At 41.4% G+C, this 26724-nt stretch overlaps 1 protein-coding gene across 1 annotated transcript; it reads right to left on the bottom strand.

Moving 5' to 3' along the window:
- Positions 1-1975: 1975 nt before the first annotated feature.
- On the bottom strand, positions 1976-25215 carry LOC310864609 (uncharacterized protein; the record flags this gene model as incomplete). The annotated part of the gene is made up of 3 exons (XM_083773297.1): positions 25075-25215; positions 21689-22519; positions 1976-2097 (listed from the first exon to the last, which is right to left on the bottom strand). Exons 1-3 carry the CDS (start codon positions 25181-25183, stop codon positions 1976-1978), a joined length of 1062 nt encoding a protein of 353 aa, XP_083629423.1. The 5' UTR covers positions 25184-25215.
- Positions 25216-26724: the final 1509 nt, after the last annotated feature.

Here is a 26724-nt window from a genome sequence, read left to right as displayed (position 1 = left end):
GATCATCTTCCCATAGCGATGATTTGATTGGCTATAGCATTGAACGGCTATTGAGGCTAAAAAGACCTGATTGACATTTTGTGATGATTTGATTGGCTGAGCATGGAATGTGATGTATAATGATAAGAGCACCCCTCACTTCACATAAGTGTGATTTTTGTTATTCTTCATGTCATGTCTATGAATTGATTGCATTGGGCCTGAATGGAAACAAGACCATAAGGACTTATTTTTTGTGTTCTCCCTTTTGGAATCCATGTTTGACTGAACTCTGTTGCTGTTATGTCCAATCAATATAACCTAGAAATTACTAAATGGTTACTAATTTGTTAAAAAAAAAAAAAAATCTCCCTCCAATGCATTGGTTGGATTAAAGCAGCTATAAGCAATAATATGTGAACATTTTAATTACTTTTTTTTTTTTTTTTTCAGACAGCCAGCAATGGGTAGAACGCTCCCAAACAAAATGTAGTCTCTGTGACACATCTAGGGGCCGTTTTCTGCATTCAAAGATTTGTCCTAGAAGCTTTGTCATTGGTCGATTTGCCTGTCTGTTTCCCGATTGGTTAGTCATTGCGACCGTTTTTTTTTCTCGACCAATGACAAAGCTTCTAGGAACATCTTTGAATGCAGATTACGGCCCCTAGATGTGTCACAGAGACTACATTTTGTTTGGGAGCGTTCTACCCATTGCTGGCTGTCTGAAAAAATAAAAAAGTAATTAAGATTTCGACATTATTGCTTATAGCAGCTTTAATACATTTGTATGTGTACTCATTAAGATAAATACTTGTCTGATTGGTTTGACCTGTTAAATGTATTACATCATACTTTACCTGCGGAAATGAAATGCACAGCATTGATGAAATTAAACATTGTAATTGTACCTTTTCAATGCAGATATATCTGAAAATAATATTTTCAGCAGCCAATAAAGTTTTACCCCCACCCTCCCCAATTTAGTCTGCATGCCAATGAAGTCCTCCGCACACACGTCTATGTGTAGTCACTGGCACTGCTGTTGTATCCTACTGAGCGGAGCCCACGCCGCAGCTCACCTAAAAGGAGCTGTGATTGCCTCTTTCTCTGGAATGTTCATTAGGGAAGTTCAAAACTTTGCCCATTTAAATATAATCGGTAACCACTTAAGTAGAAGTACTCAAGTTTGTTAAGTACTCAACAACTATAGCCCCCCCCCCTCCCCCTGCATTAGGGGAGTTAGAAACAGCCTCATACATGACTGTATTAACTCCCCTCATTAGGGGAGAAACAATCTGTAGGAAGTTTGATCATCCAATTACGTCATATTTTATATAGTTCTGTGTTGAACTAGTAGAGTAGAAATATTTAGTGAACTATAAATAAATACTACTCTATTCTACTGTTCAGTATAGCAGGATTCCGATTTGGCACTTTAAAGGACCTCGATTGTACACAAGGTAAACCAGCATATCTGGTCACATCCTTTCACATGGCTCTTAACGTCAATGGAAATTAATATACTTTCCAGATCCTGTATTAAGGACATGTCACACAAGGGTTCCTGCAATCATCTTTTAATAAATATCTTGGCCCAGATTAGAAAACTGAATGAATTAAATAAACATTACTGGGCATTACTCAGGAGTCAGAAAATAATTATCTTCGCTACATTTTGTCTATTGTCTATATACACACACAGACATTACATTCATGAATCCACTTGCTGACCGGCAGTCGGTATTGAGCAAATTAGTTTGATAGGGGTTTATATGTGACCATACATTAACATCCTATAAGGCAAGATTTTCAAGATAATGTATGGTCACAAATAAACCCCTATCCAACAAATCTGCTCAATACCGACAGCAGGTCAGCAAGTGGATTCATGAATGCATGTATAGACAATATTCTTGGCAAATAATACAAATAATAATAATACAAAAGAAAACTATATATCAAATTTCCCACTTGACAAATAAACATTATAATAAGGCTACATCTTATCCACCATCTTTTCAAAAGTGTTGACGAATCGTTCCGTCTCTCCCATCAGCTCCTCATGCCTTTTCTCCTCCTCCTCTGCCTCCTGGATCAGGACCTCCATGACAGCATCAACTGACAGGCGGGGGGGAGTGGGGGGGGTTCAGATGGTACAGGTGTTGCTGGCGGTGTCGTGGGGGTCGCTGGACCAGGGGGAGCTGACTTGGACCAGCATGATGCAATAACGACCGGTGGGGTCACGGATGGTTTTGACCCTATTGCATCATGCATGTTCCTCCCCAAAATAGCCATGTTGATGGGGTTTGTTGCTGTTGGGTATGGGACATCTGCAATAACCTGTTAATTTGGTGTCCATACAAGGAATTTACAATGTGTTTGTATACTTTAGCACCTAATAAAAGGCTCTAAATGTCCGTGCTGCTCCAGTCTCTTCTCCTTATGCAACTCATGTCCTTGTACCTGTGAAGCACCGGATGTCCGGATCATCCGTTTCAGGCCTGAGAGGCGCGGTGGTAAACTTAATTTTTTATTTATCTTTGTTCGACCGTTTTGGCTTATCTGAAATTCTCTCTTCCTTCCTTCCTTGACTTCCTTATTGACATCCCATTGTCCCGCCTCCCGAGCGGCGACTGGCTAGCTGCACGTCCTATAGTTACTGCCTCTGATTGGCAGACCGCGTGCATGCAGGATGTTTATAATGCTGTTGGAGGGTCTTGGGAGGTGGAACATGGGATGTGAGGAAGAGAGAATTTCAGAGCAGCCAAAACAGTCAAAAAATTAAAAATACTTAACGGCTTCTGAGCCAAATGAAAATTCTCTGACGTTTCTGTTGTCTCCTATAGCCGATAGGCTTCTTTTGAAACATCTCACCACCACCAAAAAGCCGCAGCACAGCCTTTTCCGAGGGTATGTACGTCTGTATACCATTTCGCGTGGAATAAATGCAAAGGGACCCTATGTAAAGTATACAAACTTTACTGAGGGTTCCGAGAGGGGCTAACACAGACAGTATATGAAAAAGTAAATTGGTAGAAAAGTAAATGTAGGCCTATGTGTGATGTGTGTGAGTGGAAGAGTGGAAAACCTTTTGAACTGTTAGATTTGATCCATCAAATGGTTTCTATATTATATGTTTATATTTAAAATATGTTTTAGTGAAGTTAGACTTTGATGAGATGAGATCACAGTATAGCTGTTCCACTGTATTACACGGTACCATGGCTCCCCCTATCGGCCGTCTATGGTATGTGCACCGTGCACGGTTCCAGCAGCAGCAGCGCTAGACTGCGCAATGTGCGCATGTGCAAAACCCTATGAGCGTTGGTGTGAATGTTTGTTATTAATATACAAAGAAAACTAAAAGGTTTCATTTGAAAACAGTGTCGTCGTCTTAGCAGCTCAACCCTGAAACACAGCAGGTAAGATGAACTGATTCACCCAATTGTTTTTACTACGTTACGATTATAGTTTATATTATTGCCTCTTTTTTTTAACATGGAACGATTCACGAGTCGTCTTTCTCTCAGTCCTACCTGCTTGTTTGTAATAAATGTATCCCTAAACAAGCAGTAGTTATACTAGCAGCAGTAATACTATTGTATCGCTCCTCCAAAGGGAGCTATAGCTCTCTTGGCTACGTGGCTTGTTGCCTGGCCTGCCCTGCTGAGTTGGAGATCAGGCTTCGATTCCAGCTCAGGGTGCCAAACGTTACAATATACATTGATTGGTTGCATAATCACTATTAATGTCAACATAACGTTACATCAGTGTGTGTGTGTGTGTGTGTGTGTGTGTGTGTGTGTGTGTGTGTGTGTGTGTGTGTGTGTGTGTGTGTGTGTGTGTGTGTGTGTGTGTGTGTGTGTGTGTGTGTGTGTGTGTGTGTGTGTGTGTGTGTGTGTGTGTGTGTGCGTGTTTGTGGGGGGGGGGGGGGGGTATACAGTATGTAGAATGGGTACATTTCAAACAAATGCACGGGCCAATAATACAAAAACTGCTTATTTGAGGACGAAACTATGAAAAGCACTAAGAATCGTTTACATCAGGGTCCTCCATTTTTAATTCATGAGAACATTTAAAGACATAGAAAAAGGGGGGACAAAAGGAAATCATCATATTTAGGCTATAGGATGGTTCTGTTATGACTTCTCCTCTGCATGCTGTAGTATTTAGATGGTTCTGTTATGACTTCTCCTCTGCATGCTGTAGTATTTAGATGGTTCTGTTATGACTTCTCCTCTGGATGCTGTAGTATTTAGATGGTTCTGTTATGACTTCTCCTCTGCATGTTGTAGTATTTAGATGGTTCTGTTATGACTGCATGTTGTAGTATTTAGATGGTTCTGTTATGACTTCTCTGCATGCTGCAGTATTTAGATGGTTCTGTTATGACTGCATGTTTTAGCATTTAGATGGTTCTGTTATGACTTCTCCTCTGCATGCTGTAGTATTTTAGATGGTTCTGTTATGACTTCTCCTCTGCATGCTGTAGTATTTAGATGGTTCTGTTATGACTTCTCCTCTGCATGCTGTAGTGTTTAGATGGTTCTGTTATGACTTCTCCTCTGCATGCTGTAGTATTTAGATGGTTCTGTTATGACTTCTCCTCTGCATGTTGTAGTATTTAGATGGTTCTGTTATGACTTCATGTTGTAGTATTTAGATGGTTCTGTTATGACTTCTCCTCTGCATGCTGTAGTATTTAGACGGTTCTGTTATGACTTCTCCTCTGCATGCTGTAGTATTTAGACGGTTCTGTTATGACTTCTCCTCTGCATGCTGTAGTATTTAGATGGTTCTGTTATGACTTCTCCTCTGCATGCTGTAGTATTCAGATGGTTCTGTTAAGACTTCTCCTCTGAATGCTGTAGTATTTAGATATAGGCCTACAGTTAAATAAAGTAAAAAAGGGAAAAACATGACTTTGACTTTGTTATGGAGGCCAGTTTCGAATCGCAGCTCTCAAGTTAAAAAAGTGTGGGCACCCCTGCTGTACTCTGTCGTCATCCAGGGGCCACATGCGGCCCCCACCTTCACTTCATGTGGCCCTCAGGTTAATGTCAGAAATAAATACTGATATATTATTGATTCGCAAACATGACCCGCTTTAATTACTTCAGTCTTATTAGTAGCTTAATGAGTAGTATTAAAATTTACGAAGTATAATTAAATGATCACAGGCATTCTAGGTCTACTCCAAAGGGAGCTATAGCTCTCTTGGCTACGTGGCTTATTGTTGCCTGGCCTGCCCTGCTGAGTTGAGTAATGTACCCATTCTACAGTATGTAGAATGGGTACATTTCAAACAAATGCACAGGCCAGGACGAAACTATGAAAAGCACTAAGACTCGTTTACATCAGGGTCCTCCATTTTCAATTCATGAGAACATTTAAAGACATAGAAAAAGGGGGGACAAAAGGAAATCATCATATTTAGGCTATAGGATGGTTCTGTTATGACTTCTCCTCTGCATGTTGTAGTATTTAGATGGTTCTGTTATGACTTCTCCTCTGCATGTTGTAGTATTTAGATGGTTCTGTTATGACTTCTCTTCTGGATGCTGTAGTGTTTAGATGGTTCTGTTATGACTTCTCCTCTGGATGTTGTAGTATTTAGATGGTTCTGTTATGACTTCTCCTCTGCATGTTGTAGTATTTAGATGGTTCTGTTATGACTTCTCTTCTGGATGCTGTAGTGTTTAGATGGTCCTGTTATGACTTCTCCTCTGCATGTTGTAGTATTTAGATGGTTCTGTTATGACTTATCCTCTGCACGCTGTAGTATTTAGATGGTTCTGTTATGACTGCATGTTGTAGTATTTAGATGGTTCTGTTATGACTTCTCCTCTGCATGTTGTAGTATTTAGATGGTTCTGTTATGACTTCTCCTCTGGATGCTGTAGTATTTAGATATAGGCCTACAGTTAAATAAAGTCAAAAAGGTAAAAACATGACTTTGACTTTGTTATGGGGGCCAGTTTCGAATCGCAGCTCTCAAGTTAAAAAAGTGTGGGCACCCCTGCTGTACTCTGTCGTCATCCAGGGGCCACATGCGGCCCCCACCTTCACTTCATGTGGCCCTCAGGTTAATGTCAGAATACTGATATATTATTGATTCGCAAACATGACCCGCTTTAATTACTTCAGTCTAATTAGTAGCTTAATGAGTAGTATTTAAATTATATTGTCTTTTTTATGTCCAATGTATTTGTATTTAGTTTATAAAGTTAACATCATCATTTTTCGACTGTGGTCGAGATCATGGATTTCACAATGTGACGCCAGACTTCCCAGTCCTTCATTGCCATCCCCAGTTCCTGCCTACTGATGCGTGTGTCCCTAGCGATGACATCAGGGAACGACAGTTTTCTACCTCTGGTCTGCTTTGAGGCAGGACAGAGAAGAAGGGAAGATATAACCTCATTGTCAGCGCTGTAGCAGTGGCCGGCAAACTGTGTTCTTCTGAATTGGACTAGTGAAGAAACACGGGGAAGGCTGCCGTATATCAGATTAGTCGATGGGTGGCTCTTCCAAGACAGATTAACATACAGTTGACATACAACCTATAATTAAAAGCAGTTGATAGGCTGAATGTTACAATTCAGAAAATAGCAACAAAAACCGTATCAAGCCTTGCACTGTCTGTGAACGCCGCTCGTCAAAACAGCCGCCTCCGTTATTTTCAATGAACCTTTCGCACACCGGCGGCGCCCGACACGCGTTCACGCCTCGCCTGACGCTCCGATACGCCACTGTTCTATTTTACAGGCGTTGCCGCGTCGCTGCGAACCCGGTGTGTGTTGGGCTTCATTATACATCATTCATATATCATGTCATTAACAACTGAATTGATGTGATTGGTTGGTTACATTTACAATAGCCTAATTGGCAGACATAGAGACACACGGGGACTACAAATGTCACGCCCCCAAATGAGACAGCGGCCCCACTTCTGGTCCGTTTCAACAATGTACTGCAGCTGTCAATGCAATCCCTATGAGAGGCATCATAAAATACCCTCATTCCACACAGCTGTCAATGCAATCCCTATGAGAGGCATCATAAAATACCCTCATTTCACACAGCTGTCAATGCAATCCCTATGAGAGGCATCATAAAATACCCTCATTTCACACAGCTGTCAATGCAATCCCTATGAGAGGCATCATAAAATACCCTCATTTCACACAGCTGTCAATGCAATCCCTATGAGAGGCATCATAAAATACCCTCATTTCACACAGCTGTCAATGCAATCCCTATGAGAGGCATCATAAAATACCCTCATTTCACACAGCTGTCAATGCAATCCCTATGAGAGGCATCATAAAATACCCTCATTTCACACGTCCATTACTGAGGCGGTAGCGATTTTTTGTGTTCTAATAAAGTTTCCCATAATATGTTTGATTTGTCCTTTTCAATGTCACATACCTACCCTCTGAATATACAACCCACAATATACTATAATTTACTCCATCAGAGATTCATTGTAAATCTCAAGTTAAAGGGGTCCCACGGTATACGTCACGGTCGCATCCCTTGAGGTTTTCAATACCCAGATATATTTGTTGTGTTTCGTTTTATATAATATGACTAATTACTAATACTCATCTGGAGAATTCACTATAGGTTGTTGAAAATGTCAGGATACGCCACTCCTCCATTAACCTGGGTTATTTTCCCATGCAACTATTCAGCCAAGTTAATTATACAACAAGTTGACAACGGTAAAACACACCGTCAGAGCTCTGCGGTAGGTAGAACATATTAGTAAGCCTGTTACAAGTTCAAAATATAGACATAAATAACAAAGTCAGTCGGGTGCCTGCCATTCCAGTGGCAGGCTATGACAATAAGCAGGGGTGAGGTGGGTTCTGGGAGTGAGGCCAAGTAGCCCGACTAGCTTGTTTTGGGAAGGCTGGAGCCTTGTTTTAAGGGTGTTTGATGTGGGCCAGAACCAGTTGCGGACCCACACTCACACACATTCACTCATACAGCATTGTTTTTCAGTCTGTTTTCTCAGTCACTGCTATAAGTAGCCTCTCTCTCAGAGAGAGAGAGAAAAAAACATTTGAAAGTAGAACAATTAAAGTGAAGACATTACCTGTCTAAGCAAGCATTTACATCTGCAAATTATCTGCAGTTGTAGTTACTACACAACATGTTTTAACCCATTCTGACCGGGCACCCATTTTGGTGTCAGCATCATGTTATGCTTTAGCTATTTAAAAATAGCAGATCTACAAGCTCATATCGCGCCACCGAGTGGCGCGATACGAGCTTGTAGGTCTGCTATTTTTGAAAAATCGAAGAGCGACTGACATTTTTAGAATCTGATCTCAGGTCAGAATCAGATCATCAGACCAGTGTGTGTCCGGCGGAAACCTTGTATGAATCTGATCTCAGGTCAGAATGGGTTAAGCAGGCCTATACTTTCATACTAGAGTCTAGTACAGGGGGAGGCAACCTGCTGCTCTAGAGCCGCATGTGGCTCTTAGGCCCTCGCCCGTGGCTCCCAGTTGCTAGGGCAAAGAAGTATGAAAAGGAATAAGAGGTTTCCTTTTCCTTTTTTTATTTTTGAGTGGTGCAACCACTCCTACAACCAGCTTGCAATGTCCTCGTACTTGTTTGTTTGTTTGTGTGTGTGTCTGTGTGTCTGTGTGAGCATGAGTATGTGACTTAATAATAGCAGTAGGGGGCGCCAGAAACAGTGAGAGGGGTAGTGACTCTAATGAGAGAGAGAGAGAGAGAGAGAGAGAGAGAGAGAGAGAGGGGGGGGGGGGGGGAATTGCACCACTCAGTTCACACGTGTGTGATTTATTTATTTTATAATGTATTATTGTAGTATGCATAAAGTTATTCTTTCATTTTGATATTGCAAAACAATGTTGCCTATACACCAGATAAAAATGAGAAATGTATGAATGCCAAGACATCTTTGTTTGTTTTCACCACCAATGCTGCATGCTGGTTTACTGGTTATACTGTTTTTCTATGAGAAATTAGCAAACTATTAGCAAATTAGCAAACAAATAAAATGTAATATTGAAAGACCAGAAAAATCACAAATAAAGTTTTCTTTATTAAAGCAAACATATTTTGCTCCAGATAGAATTGTAATACTTTTTGGGGCCAAAATGGCTTTTTTGATAATAAAGGTTTCCTACCCCTGGTCTAGTATGTGAAGAGTCATTTTGGATTAAAAAAAAAAAAAAAGGTTTTCTCAACCTCTGAATAGTTAGTCTTGCCACCATTACTGTCTCTGTGTCAAAAAGAGTCACAAATAAGTTGCTCAATTCCGACAGCCAGTCAGTAAGTGGATTCATTATATTAATTTAAGTATATAGGCAATATTTTAGGCCAATAAGAACAAAACTATAATAAATATCCCACTCCACACTCCCGGCTGCCGGACTATAGGTCTCCAGTTATTAAAGTCCTTCCTTATTCACTTGATTTCAGACCGGAGTCCAGACTACAGGTGAAGATGAACTCTCCAGACGCGTAAGAACTGCAATACCCATGATGCATCACTCCCAGGTGAAGATGAACTCTCCAGACTCAACCATGGACGTTTCTATTAAACAGGAAGCTGAAGACGTTTCTATTAAACAGGAAGCTGAAGACGTTTCTATTAAACAGGAAGCTGAAGACGTTTCTATTAAACAGGAAGCTGAAGACGTTTCTATTAAACAGGAAGCTGAAGACGTTTCTATTAAACAGGAAGCTGAAGAAGTTTCTATTAAACAGGAAGCTGAAGAAGTTTCTATTAAACAGGAAGCTGAAGATGTTTCTATTAAACAGGAAGCTGAAGATGTTTCTATTAAACAGGAAGCTGAAGATGTTTCTATTAAACAGGAAGCTGAAGATGTTTCTATTAAACAGGAAGCTGAAGACCACCCACACCTCAGTAAGTTTCATGCCTTTCTTTAATATGTTCTGTTCTGTAGGGCTGCCACAATGTCTTATTTTCACTGGACAATAACGATGGCAAACTAGAAAATATTGTTCCTGAAGAAACAATGTGGGCTCACTGCAAGCCAAAACAGTAGTATAAATAGTACAAATTCAGTTTGACTTGGTATCTCTGTCTGTGTGCTGTGTGGTTGAGTTTTTAAGTACAGAGTAGTATAGAGTGTTTAAGTACAGAGGATTTCACTAAGTATAGTGTTTAAGTGGTTAGCATCTTTCAAACAAGTATTTGCAAACTTAGCGTCTGCACTTTCTTAGGGGCAGTTCACGCCTAAGGCACAGCTGTCTCCTCTGTGTCTCCTGTGTCTTCAAGGCTGTCTCGTCAAACCATGTGACTCCCATTGAAAATGAATTGCGAGCTTGCTAGAAGAGAGAAGACACAGGAGACACAGAGGAGACAGCTGTGTCGTAGGTGTGAACGCCCCCTTACTAAACTGAAACATTACCATTATGTGCAACGCAATTTCTATCTAAGTGTGGAAAAATACTTGCTTGGCCGACTGGCAGCGTGAACAAGACATTTGGTGCTGATCGCTCCAGTAGTTTGTGAGATTTGATCACCACAGTATTTTGTGAGATTTGATCGCTACAGTAGTTTGTGAGATTTGGTCACTACAGAGGCAGACTCAAAGACACCTTTACAGATGCACAGACAGTCAGACACACAGGCAGACAGATTCACAGACCCAGATGCACAGACACACAGGCAGACAGATTCACAGACCCAGATGCACAGACACACAGGCAGACAGATTCACAGACCCAGATGCACAGACACACAGATTCACAGACCCAGATGCACAGACACACAGGCAGACATTCACAGACCCATTTACAGACACGCAGACACATAGGCAGACCGATTCACAGACTCACAGACCCATTTCCAAACGTACAGAGCTATGCAGTGGATTGTTTTTACATGGATTGTTAAGCTACCATCGGTCCACATTTCAAGCTTTCATCGTCAGAAGTGCTTATGTTTCATAACGTCATGCACTGTGACTAATTTGCTTCCAAATTAGAGCTTGGGTCTGAAGTATAATTTAAATAATAAGGGCCTATAACATAAAATTCAACTTTTGTGTTTTTGGGGCTCCCATATGTGTTTACCAATTTTTAACAACCAGGCTTTCATATCAGACAGGTGCTTTAATGGAAATTGCTCTCAGGAACAGCTCAACTGATTTTGTCCTCATCATGATGTCATCAATGTCACCCTACTTTGTATAATTCCACCTCTTCTTCAGTTTTCCGTTCCAAATTTGCATTTCCACTTTGTTTACAATGTCCGCCATTGTTGATTTTCCAAGCTGGCATGGAATGAAAACAACCCTGCTTTTATCTAGCATCAGTATTATAATGACTCAAATATTAAATAATCTGCATATCAGCACCCCCACCACCTCAAGGAAGCTCTGAGAAGGAAGAGAAGTGGTCACGCGACTGGGCTGCGCCATGACACTTTCATGGACACTTTCATGGGAGCCAAACTCACACCGGAAGTGCAATGAATACATGGCAGTGAATGGAGCTGGCTGGACCAGCTCATAACAAACATTATTTATGAACCATTGAGACCTTTGTCATATAATCGGTTCAGGAATTTGAAATTAAGACATATCACAGGTTGTTTTCTAATCACTTACTTTTCGATGTGCACAGAGTGCACAGTATATAATTTTATCTGAGGATCTAAACAGCAGCAGGTATCGTTTCTGATTATCGCGAGATTTGGCTGCCAGACAGGAAGCGGTGGGAAGTCTCGCGATACCTGGTACGTTCAGAAAGGTACTTTGTAAATAAATAATGTTTGTTCATGAGCTGGTCACTGAGCTCTCATTGACTCCAGTACATTCTGCAACTTCCGGGTGTAGTTTGGCTCCCATGAAAGTGTCCATGAAACTGTCATGGTGCAGCACAGTCACGTGACCACTTATCTTCCTTATCAAAGCTTCCTTGCACCACCTCAGGACATTGTGGTATTGCAGCTAAAACTGCTTTCAAAGTCTAGAAAGAAATGACAAGGACTGGTTATATCAGAGTGGTGATTGAGGCTCAAACCATTAGAAATAAGTTTGAGGGACATAGACAATATGATATTAAAAATTAAAAACAATTTTAAAATGCATGTTATCGCTGCTTTAAATTGTTTCAGAATTTCATGATTCAAATGAAATATTTGCTGTAACATCATTATTCATTTTTGTGTTAAAGTAACTAAATATATGACTTCACGTAACTTTTTTAGTATTTTGCTAAAATCTTGCTAAAACTTTCAGAACTGTAGTAACCTGTAGTTTATAACGGTTTAGTCAATCTTGTCTTGGTAGGTAATAGCTCTCATTTTGTACATGGAACATGGAAGAACAATAGATTTACATTTTAGGAATCCAGTGTTGACCATCATGTTATGTTTCTGCTCCTAGACATCCTGCACATGGTTGTGTGTAAAGAGGAGGTTTCTTCTAATCAGGAGAGGAGCCCCAGTCTGCTCCAGGAGGAACCAGAGCCTCCACACATTAAACATGAACAGGGGGAACTTAAAGAAGAACAGGAGGAACTACTTCAAAGACCAGAGGAACCTGTTGGGTCAACGTTGACATTACTAGCAGTGAAAGGTGACGATGAAAATGATGATGATGAAGAAGATATATCTTCCCACTGCTCTGAAGTTGTAGTTGATCTTGAATCTGACACTGAAGTCACTGAAGACAGTGATGATTGGGAGGAGACAAGTGAAGACGATAATGACGAATGGCATGACAAGAGTTTCAGTTACTCAGGTTCCCTGAAGAAGCACCAGAGTGTGCGCACGAGAGAAAAACCTTTCCAATGTAAACATTGTCACAAGAGCTTTGCCTCATCATCCTCTCTGAAGAAACACCTCCGTATCCACACTGGAGAAAAACTTTATCAATGTAAACATTGTGACAAGAGTTTCAGACAGTCAGGTACACTGAAGTCACACCAGCGTATCCACACTGGAGAAAAACCATTCCAATGTAAACATTGTGACAAGAGTTTCAGTCGCTCAGGTTCCCTGAAGAGACACCTTCGTGTCCACACAGGAGAAAAACCATTCCAATGTAAACATTGTGACAAGAGTTTCAGTCAGTCATATAAACTGAAGCTACACCAGTATATCCACACTGGAGAAAAACCATTCCAATGTAAACATTGTGACAAGAGTTTCAGAGAGTCAGATTCCCTGAAGACACACCTTCTTGTCCACACTGGAGAAAAACCATTCCAATGTAAACCATTCCAATGTAAACATTGTGACAAGAGTTTCAGACAGTCAGGTACACTGAAGTCACACCAGCGTATCCACACTGGAGAAAAACCATTCCAATGTAAACATTGTGACAAGAGTTTCAGTCGGTCAGGTTCCCTGAAGACACACCTTAGTGTCCACACAGGAGAAAAACCATTCCAATGTAAACATTGTGACAAGAGTTTCAGAGAGTCAGGTAACCTGAAGAGACACCTTCGTGTCCACACTGGAGAAAAACCTTATCAATGTAAACATTGTGACAAGAGTTTCAGACAGTCAGGCTCCCTGAAGAGACACCTTTGTGTCCACACTGGAGAAAAACCTTATCAATGTAAACATTGTGACAAGAGTTTCAGATAGTCAGGTTCCCTGAAGACACACCTTCTTGTCCACACTGGAGAAAAAACATTCCAATGTAAACCATTGTGTAAACCACAAGAGCTTTACGTCATCATCTTCTCTGAAAACACACCAGCGTATCCACACAGGAGAAAAACCATTCCAATGTAAACATTGTGACAAGAGTTTCAGTGAGTCAGGTTCCCTGAAGAGACACCTTTGTGTCCACACTGGAGAAAAAACATTCCAATGTAAACATTGTAACAAGAGTTTCAGTTATGTCAGGTTATGTCAACTGAAGATACACCACAGGAGAAAACCTTACCAATGTAAACATTGTGACATTAGTTGTACCTCATCATCTCTGAAAACACACCTACATGTCCACACTGGAGAAAGACCTTTCCAATGTAAACATTGTGACAAGCGTTTTAGTCTCTCAGGTCACCTGAAGACACACCAGCGTGTCCACACTGGAGAAAAACCTTTCCAATGTAAACATTGTGACAAGCGTTTTAGTCACTCAGGTCACCTGAATACACACCAGTGTGTCCACACTGGAGATAAACCTTATCAATGTAAACAGTGTGACAAGTCTTTCAATGGTCAGGTACACTGAAAAAACACCAGCGTATCCACACTGGAGAAAAACCATTCCACTGTAAATATTGTGACAAGAGTTTCAGGACGTTGTTTGAGCTGAAGACACACCTACGTGTCCACACTGGAGAAAAACTTTACCAATGTAAACATTGTGACAAGAGATTCAGTCTGTCAGGTACCCTGAATAAACACCAGCGTGTCCACAGTGGAGAAAAACCTTATCAATGTAAACATTGTGACAAGAGTTTCAGTTACTCAGGTACACTGAAGTCACACCAGCTTGTCCACACTGGAGAAAAACCTTTTCAATGTAAACATTGTGACAAGAGATTCAGTCTGTCAGGTACCCTGAATAAACACCAGCGTGTCCACAGTGGAGAAAAACCTTATCAATGTAAACATTGTGACAAGAGATTCAGTCTGTCAGGTACCCTGAATAAACACCAGCTTGTCCACAGTGGAGAAAAACCTTATCAATGTAAACATTGTGACAAGAGATTCAGTCTGTCAGGTACCCTGAATAAACACCAGCTTGTCCACAGTGGAGAAAAACCTTATCAATGTAAACATTGTGACAAGTCGGTTAGGTCAACTAAAGATACACCTTTGTGTCCACACAGGAGAAAAGCCTTTCCAATAGGGGTGTAATGATACATTTGAACAGCGGTACGATACGTAAGAAGAAAAAAAGACATGTACAGACGTCCTGGGCACTGCATGGGGTCATTCCTAGGACGTCTGGAGACGTCTTGGGCACAAATTGTGTTAACCCATTCTGAACGGGAACCCATTTTGGTGTTAGCATCATGTTATGCTTTAGCTATTGAAAAATAGCAGATCTACAAGCTCGTAGGTCTGCTATTTTTGAAAAATCGAAAGAACGACTGACATTTTTTTTAATCTGATCTCGGGTCAGACCAGTGTGTGTCCAGTGGAAACCTCGTATGAATCTGATCTCAGGTCAGAATGGGTTAATCAGACCAGTGTGTGTCCACTGTCCAGTGGAAACCTCGTATGAATCTGATCTCAGGTCAGAATGGGTTAATCAGACCAGTGTGTGTCCAGTGGAAACCTCGTATGAATCTGATCTCGGGTCAGAATGGGTTAAATGAGTCGGGTCACTTGCTAAGACACCATTGCATGGGATAAAAAAAATTAAGTTTCCACTATAAATGAGCTCACTGGGAGGATCAAAGTAAACAGCTGTATGCTCATAGGGAGGTCGATAGACAGGGACAATATTATGGATTATTATTCTGCTCCTATTTTTCTAAACAAATATGGGTAAATTCTCCTTCTACAGCACAGCCACCCAGGCGTGGAATGCCCTGACCCCTTCCCTAAAAAGAATCACTTACATCTTTTAAAACAGGCAAAAAGAAGTCCACCTTTCAGCAGGCCCAATGGAGAGGAAATGATCACTTCTCATTTAACTCATTTTTTGCGGCTAACTGTTGACACAACCCCCAGTTCCCAGTGCTACCATACGCGTTCACTTTAAACACACACACTCGCTATACACACGTTATTATCATTGGCATAAGCACACACTGTTTACCTTTCGTCAGAAGCTTTTACATGGCGGGAGTGTCGCGGTACAAAGGCACAAATTTAGATTCAGAAATCTGAAAATTTGGATGGCAGAAGATCCACCAAGGACAGTTCTCCTGAAATCCGAATTATGGAGGTTTGAAAATCCTCCTTTCAACTGCTTTACACTGTGATTATATTTTCAATCCCATAGCTGGAACGGTGGGGCGTTGCCATAGGAACCGGACCAATGTTAAACACAGTGCTGGGACTCAACCATTATATAGACGGAGTATACGTTGGCGTAAATATACAGACCTGGGATATGGCGTCCCCTAGTGTCGGGGGAATACTGGACTACTCGCCCCGGTGCTTGCCCGTTTTTCCTCCCGGAATTTTCCCCAGTGAGGGGGATAACTTTGTAATATGCTATTGGCTGTTTGTATTCTTTTTGGAAAAATATAAAAAGATACTCCTGTGGAAAGGCTATATTATTTGACTTATATTGAACCTATAAACAATTTAGTATTATTTAGTATATGTAAGGTTTTGCCCACTCAAATGGTACCTCGTCAGATAATCCCCACATATCCTACAACAACTTCTGTGAACAGACTTCACTGTAGTAGCTTTTCATAAATTATATTTGTACTTAGGCTGTTCTGCTGTCATGAAAGTTTATAGTTAGAGAAATTCAAAGTAGGTATATATACGGACATGGGAAGAAAGAATTAAACAGGTGACGCCCCCCCCCCCTCCTAACGTGTTCCCCACTCTGTACATATAGTGGTTTTTTGTACATAATTAGTGATTTATTTCCTGTAATGATATATTTTGATGTTGTTGTTATTGATGACATTGAATTGTTGTTGAGGGGCGCCAGCTCCCCCTATGGCCAGCTTTGTCTTTGTGTGAACACAAACACGATGATTTGATTGGCTGATGTACATATTGAGGATAAAAAGTGATGACGCCAAGTGATTGGCCTGAATATTTGTGATGATTTGATATTTGATTGGCTGAGCATGGAATGTGATGTATGATGATGAGAGCACCCCCCACTTCACACAAGTGTGATTTTGTCATGTCTATGAATTGATTGCATTGGGCCTGAATGGAAACAAGACCATAAGGACTTATTTTTTGTGTTCTCCCTTTTGTAATCCGTGTTTGACTGAACTCTGTTGCTGTTATGTCCAATCAATATAACCTAGAAATGACTAAATGGTTACTAATTTGTTTTAAATGTGGGTTTTTTTCTCCCTCCAATGCATTGGTTGGATTAAAGCAGCTATAAGCAATAATATAAATTTGTGATGACTTTTCTTTCCTTTTTTTCAGACAGTCAGCAATGGGTAGAACGCTCCCAAACAAAATGTAGTCTCTGTGACACATCTTTGAATCTGCATTCAAAGATTTTGAATCTGCATTCAAAGATCTTTCCTAGAAGCTTTGTCATTGGTCGATTTACCTGTCTGCTTCCTGATTGGTTAGTCATTGCGACCGTTTATTTTTTATCAACCTTTTAACTACATGATAAAACTACAGGATAAAACCATTATATAAAACTACATGATATAGTCCATGTACTATATATATTATAAAACTACATGATAGTCCATGGACTATATAGACTATATATAGTCCATGGACTATACAGACTATAGTCCATGGACTATATAGACTATAGTCCATGGACTATATAGACTATAGTCCATGGACTATATGGAAATGCTTTGGCAATGTCTCAATGTCTCAGGACCCCCGCCCCGCCCCCCAATATAAATTGACTGCTACAATAACCTTAATAATAGAGACAATCGAATACACCATAAATAAATGCTGAAACCAGATATACATTAGGGAAAGTGTATGCATGTACTATATGTAAACTCTTCATTTCTATGTTCCAGCCATTCAGTTGCAATCTATAATAATAATAATAATTTGGGGACCCCCCCCAACCTCTGATGTAGACAGCACATTAATTGCATTGTATATTAGTCATAGCACTTCATAGTACATATGTATAGCATAGTATAGTATATATGTATAGTTTATATGTATAGTGTCATTAGATTCGTTCTTAGCTTGAGGCGACTGTGGCTCAAGAGGTAGAGCAGGTCGTCCAATGACCCATGGGTCGGCGGTTGGAATCCCGGCTCCTCCTCCTGTCTACATGTCGAAGTGTCCTTGGGCAAGACACTGAACCCCAAAAAGGGGCACGGTGGCACAGTTGGTAGTGCTGTCGCCTCACAGCTAGAAGGTCCTGGGTTCGATTCCCGCTCGGGGCGCTGTGGGTGCTGGCGGCGTGTTTCCTCCTCCGCGTCATCAGTGCCCATACCCGAAGGCGAGGTTGGCGAAAGGGCCTTTCTGTGTGGAGTTTGCATGTTCTCCACCGTGCCCCGTGTCTCCACCGTGCCCCGTGTCCCCTAGGGTAGGTACTCTCACAAAAACATGCAGTAATCCTGGTCTCTAAACTGCCTCCCCCTGGCCAGCCGGGACGCCTGATGGAGGGGAAAGGAACTGGTCGGAATAACGTGCTCCTTCCACGCGCTACGTCCAACCAGGAAAACTCCCCCCTGTCAGGTGTAAAGGAGCAACTTGGACACTCAGGCATGAAGGAAGCATGAGTTAAGTCCGTTGCTCTCCCTAGGTTGGCGGAGGGTGTGTAGAGCCCAGGATCACATCACAGGATGATTGACACAGGGGTGAAAAATGGGTTACAAAATCGTGGGACAAAAAAATATAAATTAAAATGAAACCCAAATTGCTCCCAATGTGCTGGTTGGTACCTTGCATGGCTTCCAAAATTCTAAAACTTCACCAAGTGCACAATCTTGTTGATTCTGGCCGAATTTCTCCGCAGCTATAGCTGGGCATAAATGGAAACAAGACAGGAAGGTCTTTTTTTCTCCGCAGCTATAGCTGGGCATAAATGGAAACAAGACAGGAAGGTCTTTTTTCAGCTATAGCTGGGCATAAATGGAGCAGCTATAGCTGGGCATAAATGGAGCAGCTATAGCTGGGCATAAATGGAGCAGCTATAGCTGGGCATAAATGGAGCAGCTATAGCTGGGCATAAATGGAGCAGCTATAGCTGGGCATAAATGGAGCAGCTATAGCTGGGCATAAATGGAGCAGCTATAGCTGGGCATAAATGGAAACAAGACAGGAAGGTCTTTTTTTCAGCTATAGCTGGGCATAAATGGAAACGAGACAGGAAGGTCTTTTTTCAGCTATAGCTGGGCATAAATGGAGCAGCTATAGCTGGGCATAAATGGAGCAGCTATAGCTGGGCATAAATGGAAACGAGACAGGAAGGTCTTTTTTCAGCTATAGCTGGGCATAAATGGAGCAGCTATAGCTGGGCATAAATGGAGCAGCTATAGCTGGGCATAAATGGAGCAGCTATAGCTGGGCATAAATGGAGCAGCTATAGCTGGGCATAAATGGAGCAGCTATAGCTGGGCATAAATGGAAACAAGACAGGAAGTTCTTTTTTTTGGTGCTATGCCTTTTGGATGTACTCTGTTGCAGTGTTGATTTAGTCGATTAAACTAAGACGAAAATCGTTTGTCTACTACCTTTTTCCACTGACAAAAACTAAATGGAAACTGAATGAAAACTAAGCTACGAGGACAAAAACTTAGACTAAATATACTGACGATTTCGTTAACAAATAAAAACTAGACTAAACTGGTCATTTTACACTTGGTTGCATGTGCTCACATCGGCTATTTCTTAAAAACAGTCATTAAGACGACATCAAGGCCCTCCAAAATACATTTTAGTCGACTAAATTAAAACTAAAATCTTGTGATATTTAGTCGACTAAAACTAGACTAACACAAAGACATTCCAGGTGACTAAAATGTGACTGAAACTAAATGAAAACTATTCAAAACAAAAATCAAAACTTGCTGCCAAAGACAACACTGCTCTGTTGCCGTTTATACATTTATGTCTAATAAACTACTCAAACGAACGGTAGTTATGGGGTAACATTTATGTCTAATAAACTACTCAAACGAACGGTAGTTATGGGGTAACATTTATGTCTAATAAACTACTCAAACGAACGGTAGTTATGGGGTAACATTTATGTAAACGATAAAAAACACACAGAGGACCTGCAGTGTTGAAAACTTTATTAAACCAAGAAAATAAAAACATCAATATTTCCAAAACCCTAAACCAGGCATAAAATAGTTACTTTAAGTTCAGGAAACAAAAACACCTCAATAAAGACACAAAACTCTGTAGAATATTATTAATGATCAAACAAAAATAACTCAACCGTCTCTCTGGAATCTACCGTATTATGTACTATGATAATGGGACAATGTAAACAACACAACACAAACCCAGCAGCTTGTCAGCACTTTACTGCACCATTATTTACTGCATATCTGACAATGAACATAAGAATTATTACATGACTATGAATGAATATGACGTGTTAAATCCTGACCAATGTGTACTGTACACACACTGATACTCATATTGTACTACCAGTAACCTACAGTATGAGCTGGAGGGAATAATGCAAGATACAATACAAATTAAATTCCATCATGTTGAATAGAAAATAAGATCCATACACGAGATGAAACAAAAATCCATCACAATGAACTATTAATGTGTATTTGATTCAGTCTTGTTGATATTGTCAGATTATGTAATTCCTCTGCTTTTGCATGGTTCATTCTGGATTAGAATGAACTTAGTCTTAAACTAAAGCCTTTTCCCCTGTATGAATCGTCATGTGTCTTTTTAGATCACCCTTCTGAGAAAAGCATTTATCACATACTGTACAAGAAAATGGCCTTTCCCCAGTGTGACTCCTCATGTGTATCTTTAAACTACCTGCGTAACCTTTGCCACATACTGTACAAGAAAATGGCTTTTTGCCTGTATGACGCATCATATGCTTTGTTCGACCACCCGATCTAGAAAAGCCTTTACCACAAACTGTACACAAAAAGGGTTTTTCACCTGTATGAGACCTCATGTGTTTTTTTAGACCACCTGTGCAAGCAAAGCCTTTACCACATACTGTACACAAAAAGGGTTTTTCACCCGTATGAGTCCTCATGTGTGTGTTTAGCTCACCCTTGTGACAACAGCCTTTACCACATACTGTACAATAAAATGGCTTTTCACCTGTATGAGTCATCATGTGTGTTTTTAGAAGACTTTTAATAGTAAAGCCTTTACCACATACTGTACACAAACAGGGCTTTTCGCCTGTATGACTCATCATGTGGATTTGTAGTCCTTGTTTAGTAGTAAAGCCTTTACCACAAACTGTGCAAGACGATGGCTTTTCGCCTGTATGAGTCATCATGTGTGTCGTTAGATCACCCTTGTGAAGACAGCCTTTACCACAAACTGTACAAGAAAATGGCCTTTCACCTGTGTGAGTCCTCATGTGTTTTGTTAGATCACCTGCGCAAAAAAAGCCTTTACCACATACTGTACACAAAACGGACTTTTCACCTGTATGAATCTTCATGTGGGTTTTTAAAGCCGCTTTACTAACAAAACCTTTACCACATACTGTACAAGTAAATGGCTTTTCGCCTGTATGAGTCAGCATGTGTGTTTTTAGATAACTTGTGTTGCGACAGCCTTTAGCACATACTGTACAAGAAAATAGCTTTTCAGCTGTATGCGTCGTTATGTGTCTGTTCAGATGTTGCCTTTCCCTAAACATTTTGCCACACTCTGTACAAGAAAATGGCTTTTCACCTGTGTGAGTCCTCATGTGTTTCTTTAGATCATTTGCCCCCAAAAAGCCTTTATCACATACTGTACACAAAAAGGGCTTTTCACCTGTATGAATCTTCATGTGGCTTTTTAAACCAGCTTTACGAACGTCTTTACCACATACTGTACAAGGAAATGGCTTTTCGCCTGTATGAGTCATCATGTGTGTTTTTAGATAACTTGTGTTAAGACAGTCTTTACCACATACTTTACAAGAAAATGGCTTTTCAGCTGTATCATGTGTCGTCATCATGTGTCTCTTCAGATGTTGCTTGAGCTTAAACATTTTGTCACACTCTGTACAAGGAAATGGCCTTTCGGCTGTATGAGTCATCATGTGTTTACTTAGACTTATCTTGTGACTAAACATGTTGCCACACTCTGTACAGCTAAAACGTTTCTTCCCCGTGTGAACCATTGTGTGACTCTTCAGATTCCCCTTATATTTAAACATTTTACCACACTCTGTACAGCTGAAACCTTTCGTCCCTGTGGGACTCCTCATGGAGTCAGTTTGTTTTGATGATTTCAGGTCCTGGGACAGCTTGCGCTGTCCTCCCACATTTTGTGTGTTTTGTGATTTCAGTGTGTTTGAAGCCGACTGATCTCCCCTAGTCTCCTCCCATGACTCATCACTGTCACCCATAGACTCCTCCCACTCATCACTGTCACCCTTAGACTCCTCCCACTCATCACTGTCTTCAGTGTCAGATTCAGAACAGTGTGAAGAGAGGAGCTGCTCACCACTAGTTGGTTGTGATGTTCCACAGTCCTCTACATCAGATTGTGTTTCCATGTGTTCAGTCGAGGTGCCGGCTACAGGCTCCGTCTCTCTGTTTTCATCATCATCACCTTCACTTTTCACTGCTGGTAATGTCAACGTTGACCCACCAGCCTCTTCTGCTCTTTGAAGTAGCTCCTCCTGTTCCTCTTTAATGTGTGGAGGTTGTGGTTCCTCCTGGACCAGACTGGAGCTCCTCTCCTCTTCAGGTGTAACCTCCTCTTTACACACAGGGACACCACACGTTGGAGCTGGCAGGGTCGCTGTGAACACAGACAGAGATGTGCTGCGACGTAATGCAAACCGCTTGGTTTTTGCAACTTGAAACGTAAAGCTGCACACACACACACACACACACACTACAAGCTCGTAGCACAAGCTTGTAGATCTGCTATTTTTTTTAAATCATGAAAATGTGGCGCAAACCTTTGAATATTCTTTCAGAGCGAACATTTTTAACTCAAATCTTTGCTTCTGGGGGGGGGGGGGGGGGGTCCCTGGAACAACACATTTTCAGATGGGGGTCGGCGGCCAATTACATATATTTCAACAACACAGGGTTTTTCAGAAAACTGTCAGGATTTAGAAGACATTTGTAGAATCGTCCTCAGGTCTAAATGGGTTCTCTACAACATGCATTTAACAACTGTTTTTAACATTTAATATCATATTGTTTATGTCACTCAAACATATCTGTAATGGTTTGAGTAGGGTTGCCACCCGTCCCTTAAAATACAGAATCGTCCCTTATTTGAGAATTAAATGATGCGTCCCTTATTGAACCAATAAGGAACGCAGTTTGTTCCTTATTTTCCTAAATAGCCCCTACACGTCAACACTGAATTTAACAATAATGAACAAAACAAAACACAGGAAATATTCCTGTATTAAAGTCAGCACAATTGTTCTAGCGGGAGGCACACACTACCTAAAGTAGCCTAAACCAGTGGTTCCCAAAGTGAGGTCCGGGGACCCCCAGGGGTCCTTGAGGGAGTTCCAGGGGGTCCCCAGCTAAATTATAGTTTGTAACCAAATGGACCCTTATGGGTCTGTAACTCTGAGAGTGTACAAATGGAACCAAATAGCCCATCAGAGTTAAATTAACATTGCTTTTACAATATGAATTGGGGGTCCCAGAGATAGAAATGCCATTAAATGGGGGTCTGTATACTAATGCATGTCAAACTGGTAATTAAATGGGTTGAGAAACACTGTGTAAAAGTCTTCTCTTATGGGGGTCGCTGGCATATATTTTATAATGGGCTGCTGATGTTGTTATGCTCATTTGGAAAACAAAATTCTACTTCAAAAGTTGTGGATAGCATACCATAAACAATAAGTTGAAGGGAAACTTCGACTTATTGCTTCAACGTATTGCTTCAACGTATTGCTTCAACGTATTGCTTCAACGTATTGCCGGCCTTGCCGCACACGCCTGCGCCGCAAGGCCGCGGCAGGCGTAAAGAGTGTCCCTTATTTCAAGATCTCAAAGGTGGCAACCCTAGGTTTGAGCCTGATTTAACAGCTTAACCCATTCTGAACAGGAACCCATTTTGGTGTTAGCATCATGTTATGCTTTAGCTATTGAAAAATAGCAGATCTACAAGCTGCTACGAGCTTGTAGGTCTGCTATTTTAGAAAAATCGAAGAACGACTGACATTTTTTAGAATCTGATCTCAGGTCAGAATGGGTTGATCAGACCAGTGTGTGTCCAGTGGAAACCTCGTATGAATCTGATCTCAGGTCAGAATGGGTTAAGCAACAAATTAGTGAACAGAAGAGCTCAATTCGGAGAAACGACTGTGATTACCCTATTGCTGTCCATTTCAACGACTCTGAACATGACATTTCTTCTTTTCGTATTATTGGTATAGAATAAGTGTGCCTGCCCAACAGAGGCGGTAAACATGGCTCAATGTTACTAAACGTCATGTTATAATTATGCATGTTTTTGAGGCCTTTACAGTTGAGTGTCACATCACACACACATATATACATACACATATTCATGTATTTGTCCACTCTGTGACTTTTTGTCTCTTATTGTTGACTTTGTTGATTTCCTAATGTATGTGTACAAGCAATTGTCTTCACGTCATTTCTTGTATAATGTTTTTAGAATGTAACTAAAATGTAAAAGTTATTTGGGGTCCTTGTGCCTTTAACCCATTCTGAACGGGAACCCATTTTGGTGTTAGCAATAGCATCATGTTATGCTTTAGCTATTGAAAAATAGCAAATCGACAAGCTCATAGCGCGCCACCGAGTGGCGCGCTACGAGCTTGTAGGTCTGCTATTTTTGAAAAATCGAAGAACGACTGACATTTTTTAGAATATGATCTCAGGTCAGAATGGGTTAATCAGACCAGTGTGTGTCCAGTGGAAACCTCGTATGAATCTGATCTCAGGTCAGAATGGGTTAAACGGTTTTGTTGCATCTCGAATCGTTGGTGTGGTCTGGTCTTAAACGGCTGCGCAGCGTGCACGCCATGCACGTGTGTGTGTGTTTTCTCCGTGTTTCAGACACGTGGCTGCACACACAGAAACATACTTTTAAACATACATTTTGTCATCCTTATTTGTTACTGAGCGGACGGATCTGAGCGGATCTGAGCGGATCGGAGAGCGACTGGTGTGCGAGTGAAGTCGAGCACCGAGTGGGGTTGGAGCGGGGATGTGTGTGTGTGTGTGTGTGTGTGTGTGTGTGTGTGTGTGTGTCTCACCAGATCTTTAAGTAGCCTACCGAGTGTGTTTTTATGGGCTTGCGTTCTCGTTCTTTATACCACAGGTCTAAACGACAGCAAATAAAATACATACCTATCTTGCGCAACTTCACTACAGGTTGCATCTTCACATCAAACGGTCCACGTCTGTGGTCCATCTCTGGCTGTTCCTCTGACGACGTTGAATGTCTTTTGGAGGCCATCTCTCTAGATGCTGTAGAGCTCTCCCTGTGGTGCTCTGTGTGGAAAACACCGGTAGAAAGACCTTTCAATACACCACGTAATCAAAATAATTGTCCCCATCCTGATGTAAACACCCAGGGGAAAACAACTATTATATTTAAAAAAAGAAAAGAAAAGAAAGAAAGTAAAGCTCAACATGTGTGGCATCGTGAGCTTGTAGATCGGCTATTTGCGCCACTAGAGGACTAGCACAACTTAATTTCTCCAGACGGATTCAGAGCTCTGCAGCAGAATCTGTCAGCAGCTCCTGCTACAACATGCAGAGTTAGTTACGTTATCCACGACGCCAGACAGTGGCCTTGTTGTGGTTAGAGTGTCCGCCCCAAAAATTGGAAGGTCAGGGTTCAATCCCCGGGCTGGGTCATACCAAAGACTGTAAAAATGGGACCCAGTGCCTTCCCTGCTTGGCACTGCTTGGGGTCAAATCAACTAATCAAATGATTTCCGAGCGCGACACGGCTGCAGCTCACCGCTCCTTGGCTGCGGCTCACCGCTCCAAGAGATGGGTCAAATGCGGAGAACAAATTTCACTGCGGTAACGTGTGTGACAAGTCGTATGACTTTGACTTGACGCCCCCAGAGGGAAATTCAAAGGGGGAAAAAAAACAGAGGGCGCTGTTTTTCCTTTTTTTGGCAAAGGGTTTCCAGAATGAGCACAACAAAAACATCAGGGCACACAGAAACTAGCGATGCCGATGGCCGATATATCAGTGAGACTGATACGTTGGTTGGGCTCAGATGTTATTCCTGAGAATATATAGATAGACTACACCACCTTCTCCCATGGTTTATATTGTGTTTAGTTTCCAAGATGGCCGCCCGCATGCACCAGGAGGGGGTGGGGTGGAGGTGAGTGGGTGGGGTCAACCAACATAATTATGTCCTTACTGGGCTGCGTTCACAAATTCAAGACACACTGTCTTGTGTCCGTCTTGTGTCTGTGTTTAACCCATTCTGACCTGAGATCAGATTCATAGGAGGTTTTCCGCCGGACACACACTGGTCTGATGAACCCATTCTGACCTGAGATCAGATTAAAAAAATGTCAGTCGTTCTTCGATTTTTTTCAAAAATAGCAGACCTACAAGCTCGTATCGCGCCACTCGGTGGCGCGATACGAGCTTGTAGATCTGCTATTTTTCAATAGCTAAAGCATAACATGATGCCAACACCAAAATGGGTGCCCGGTCAGAATGGGTTAATGGCCGCTCCAATGCATTTCCAATGGAAGCTCGGTTGACCAAACATTTTGTTTGATGGGGGGGGAGGTGGGGGAAGAACACATCCATCAAAGCTGTGTTCAGACGCAAGTCAGGTGTCAGACACAAGGCAAGTGTCTTGAATGTAGCCCCAGTAAGGGGCATATGTCGACCCCGCCCGCTCAACTCTGTCCCACCCCCTCATGGTGCTGCGGCCATCTTGGAAACTAAACACAATATAAACTAGAACTGCACTCTGTCGAGTGCCTACTCGTGGCCTACTAGTGCGCAAGCAGAGCGTG

The sequence above is a fragment of the Protomyctophum parallelum genome, assembly GCF_964188405.1.
Source record: "Protomyctophum parallelum genome assembly, chromosome: 9".
Classification (NCBI taxonomy): domain Eukaryota; kingdom Metazoa; phylum Chordata; class Actinopteri; order Myctophiformes; family Myctophidae; genus Protomyctophum; species Protomyctophum parallelum.
The sequence above is the reverse complement of the archived record's forward strand: the minus strand, read 5'-3'. Positions and strand labels throughout refer to the sequence as shown.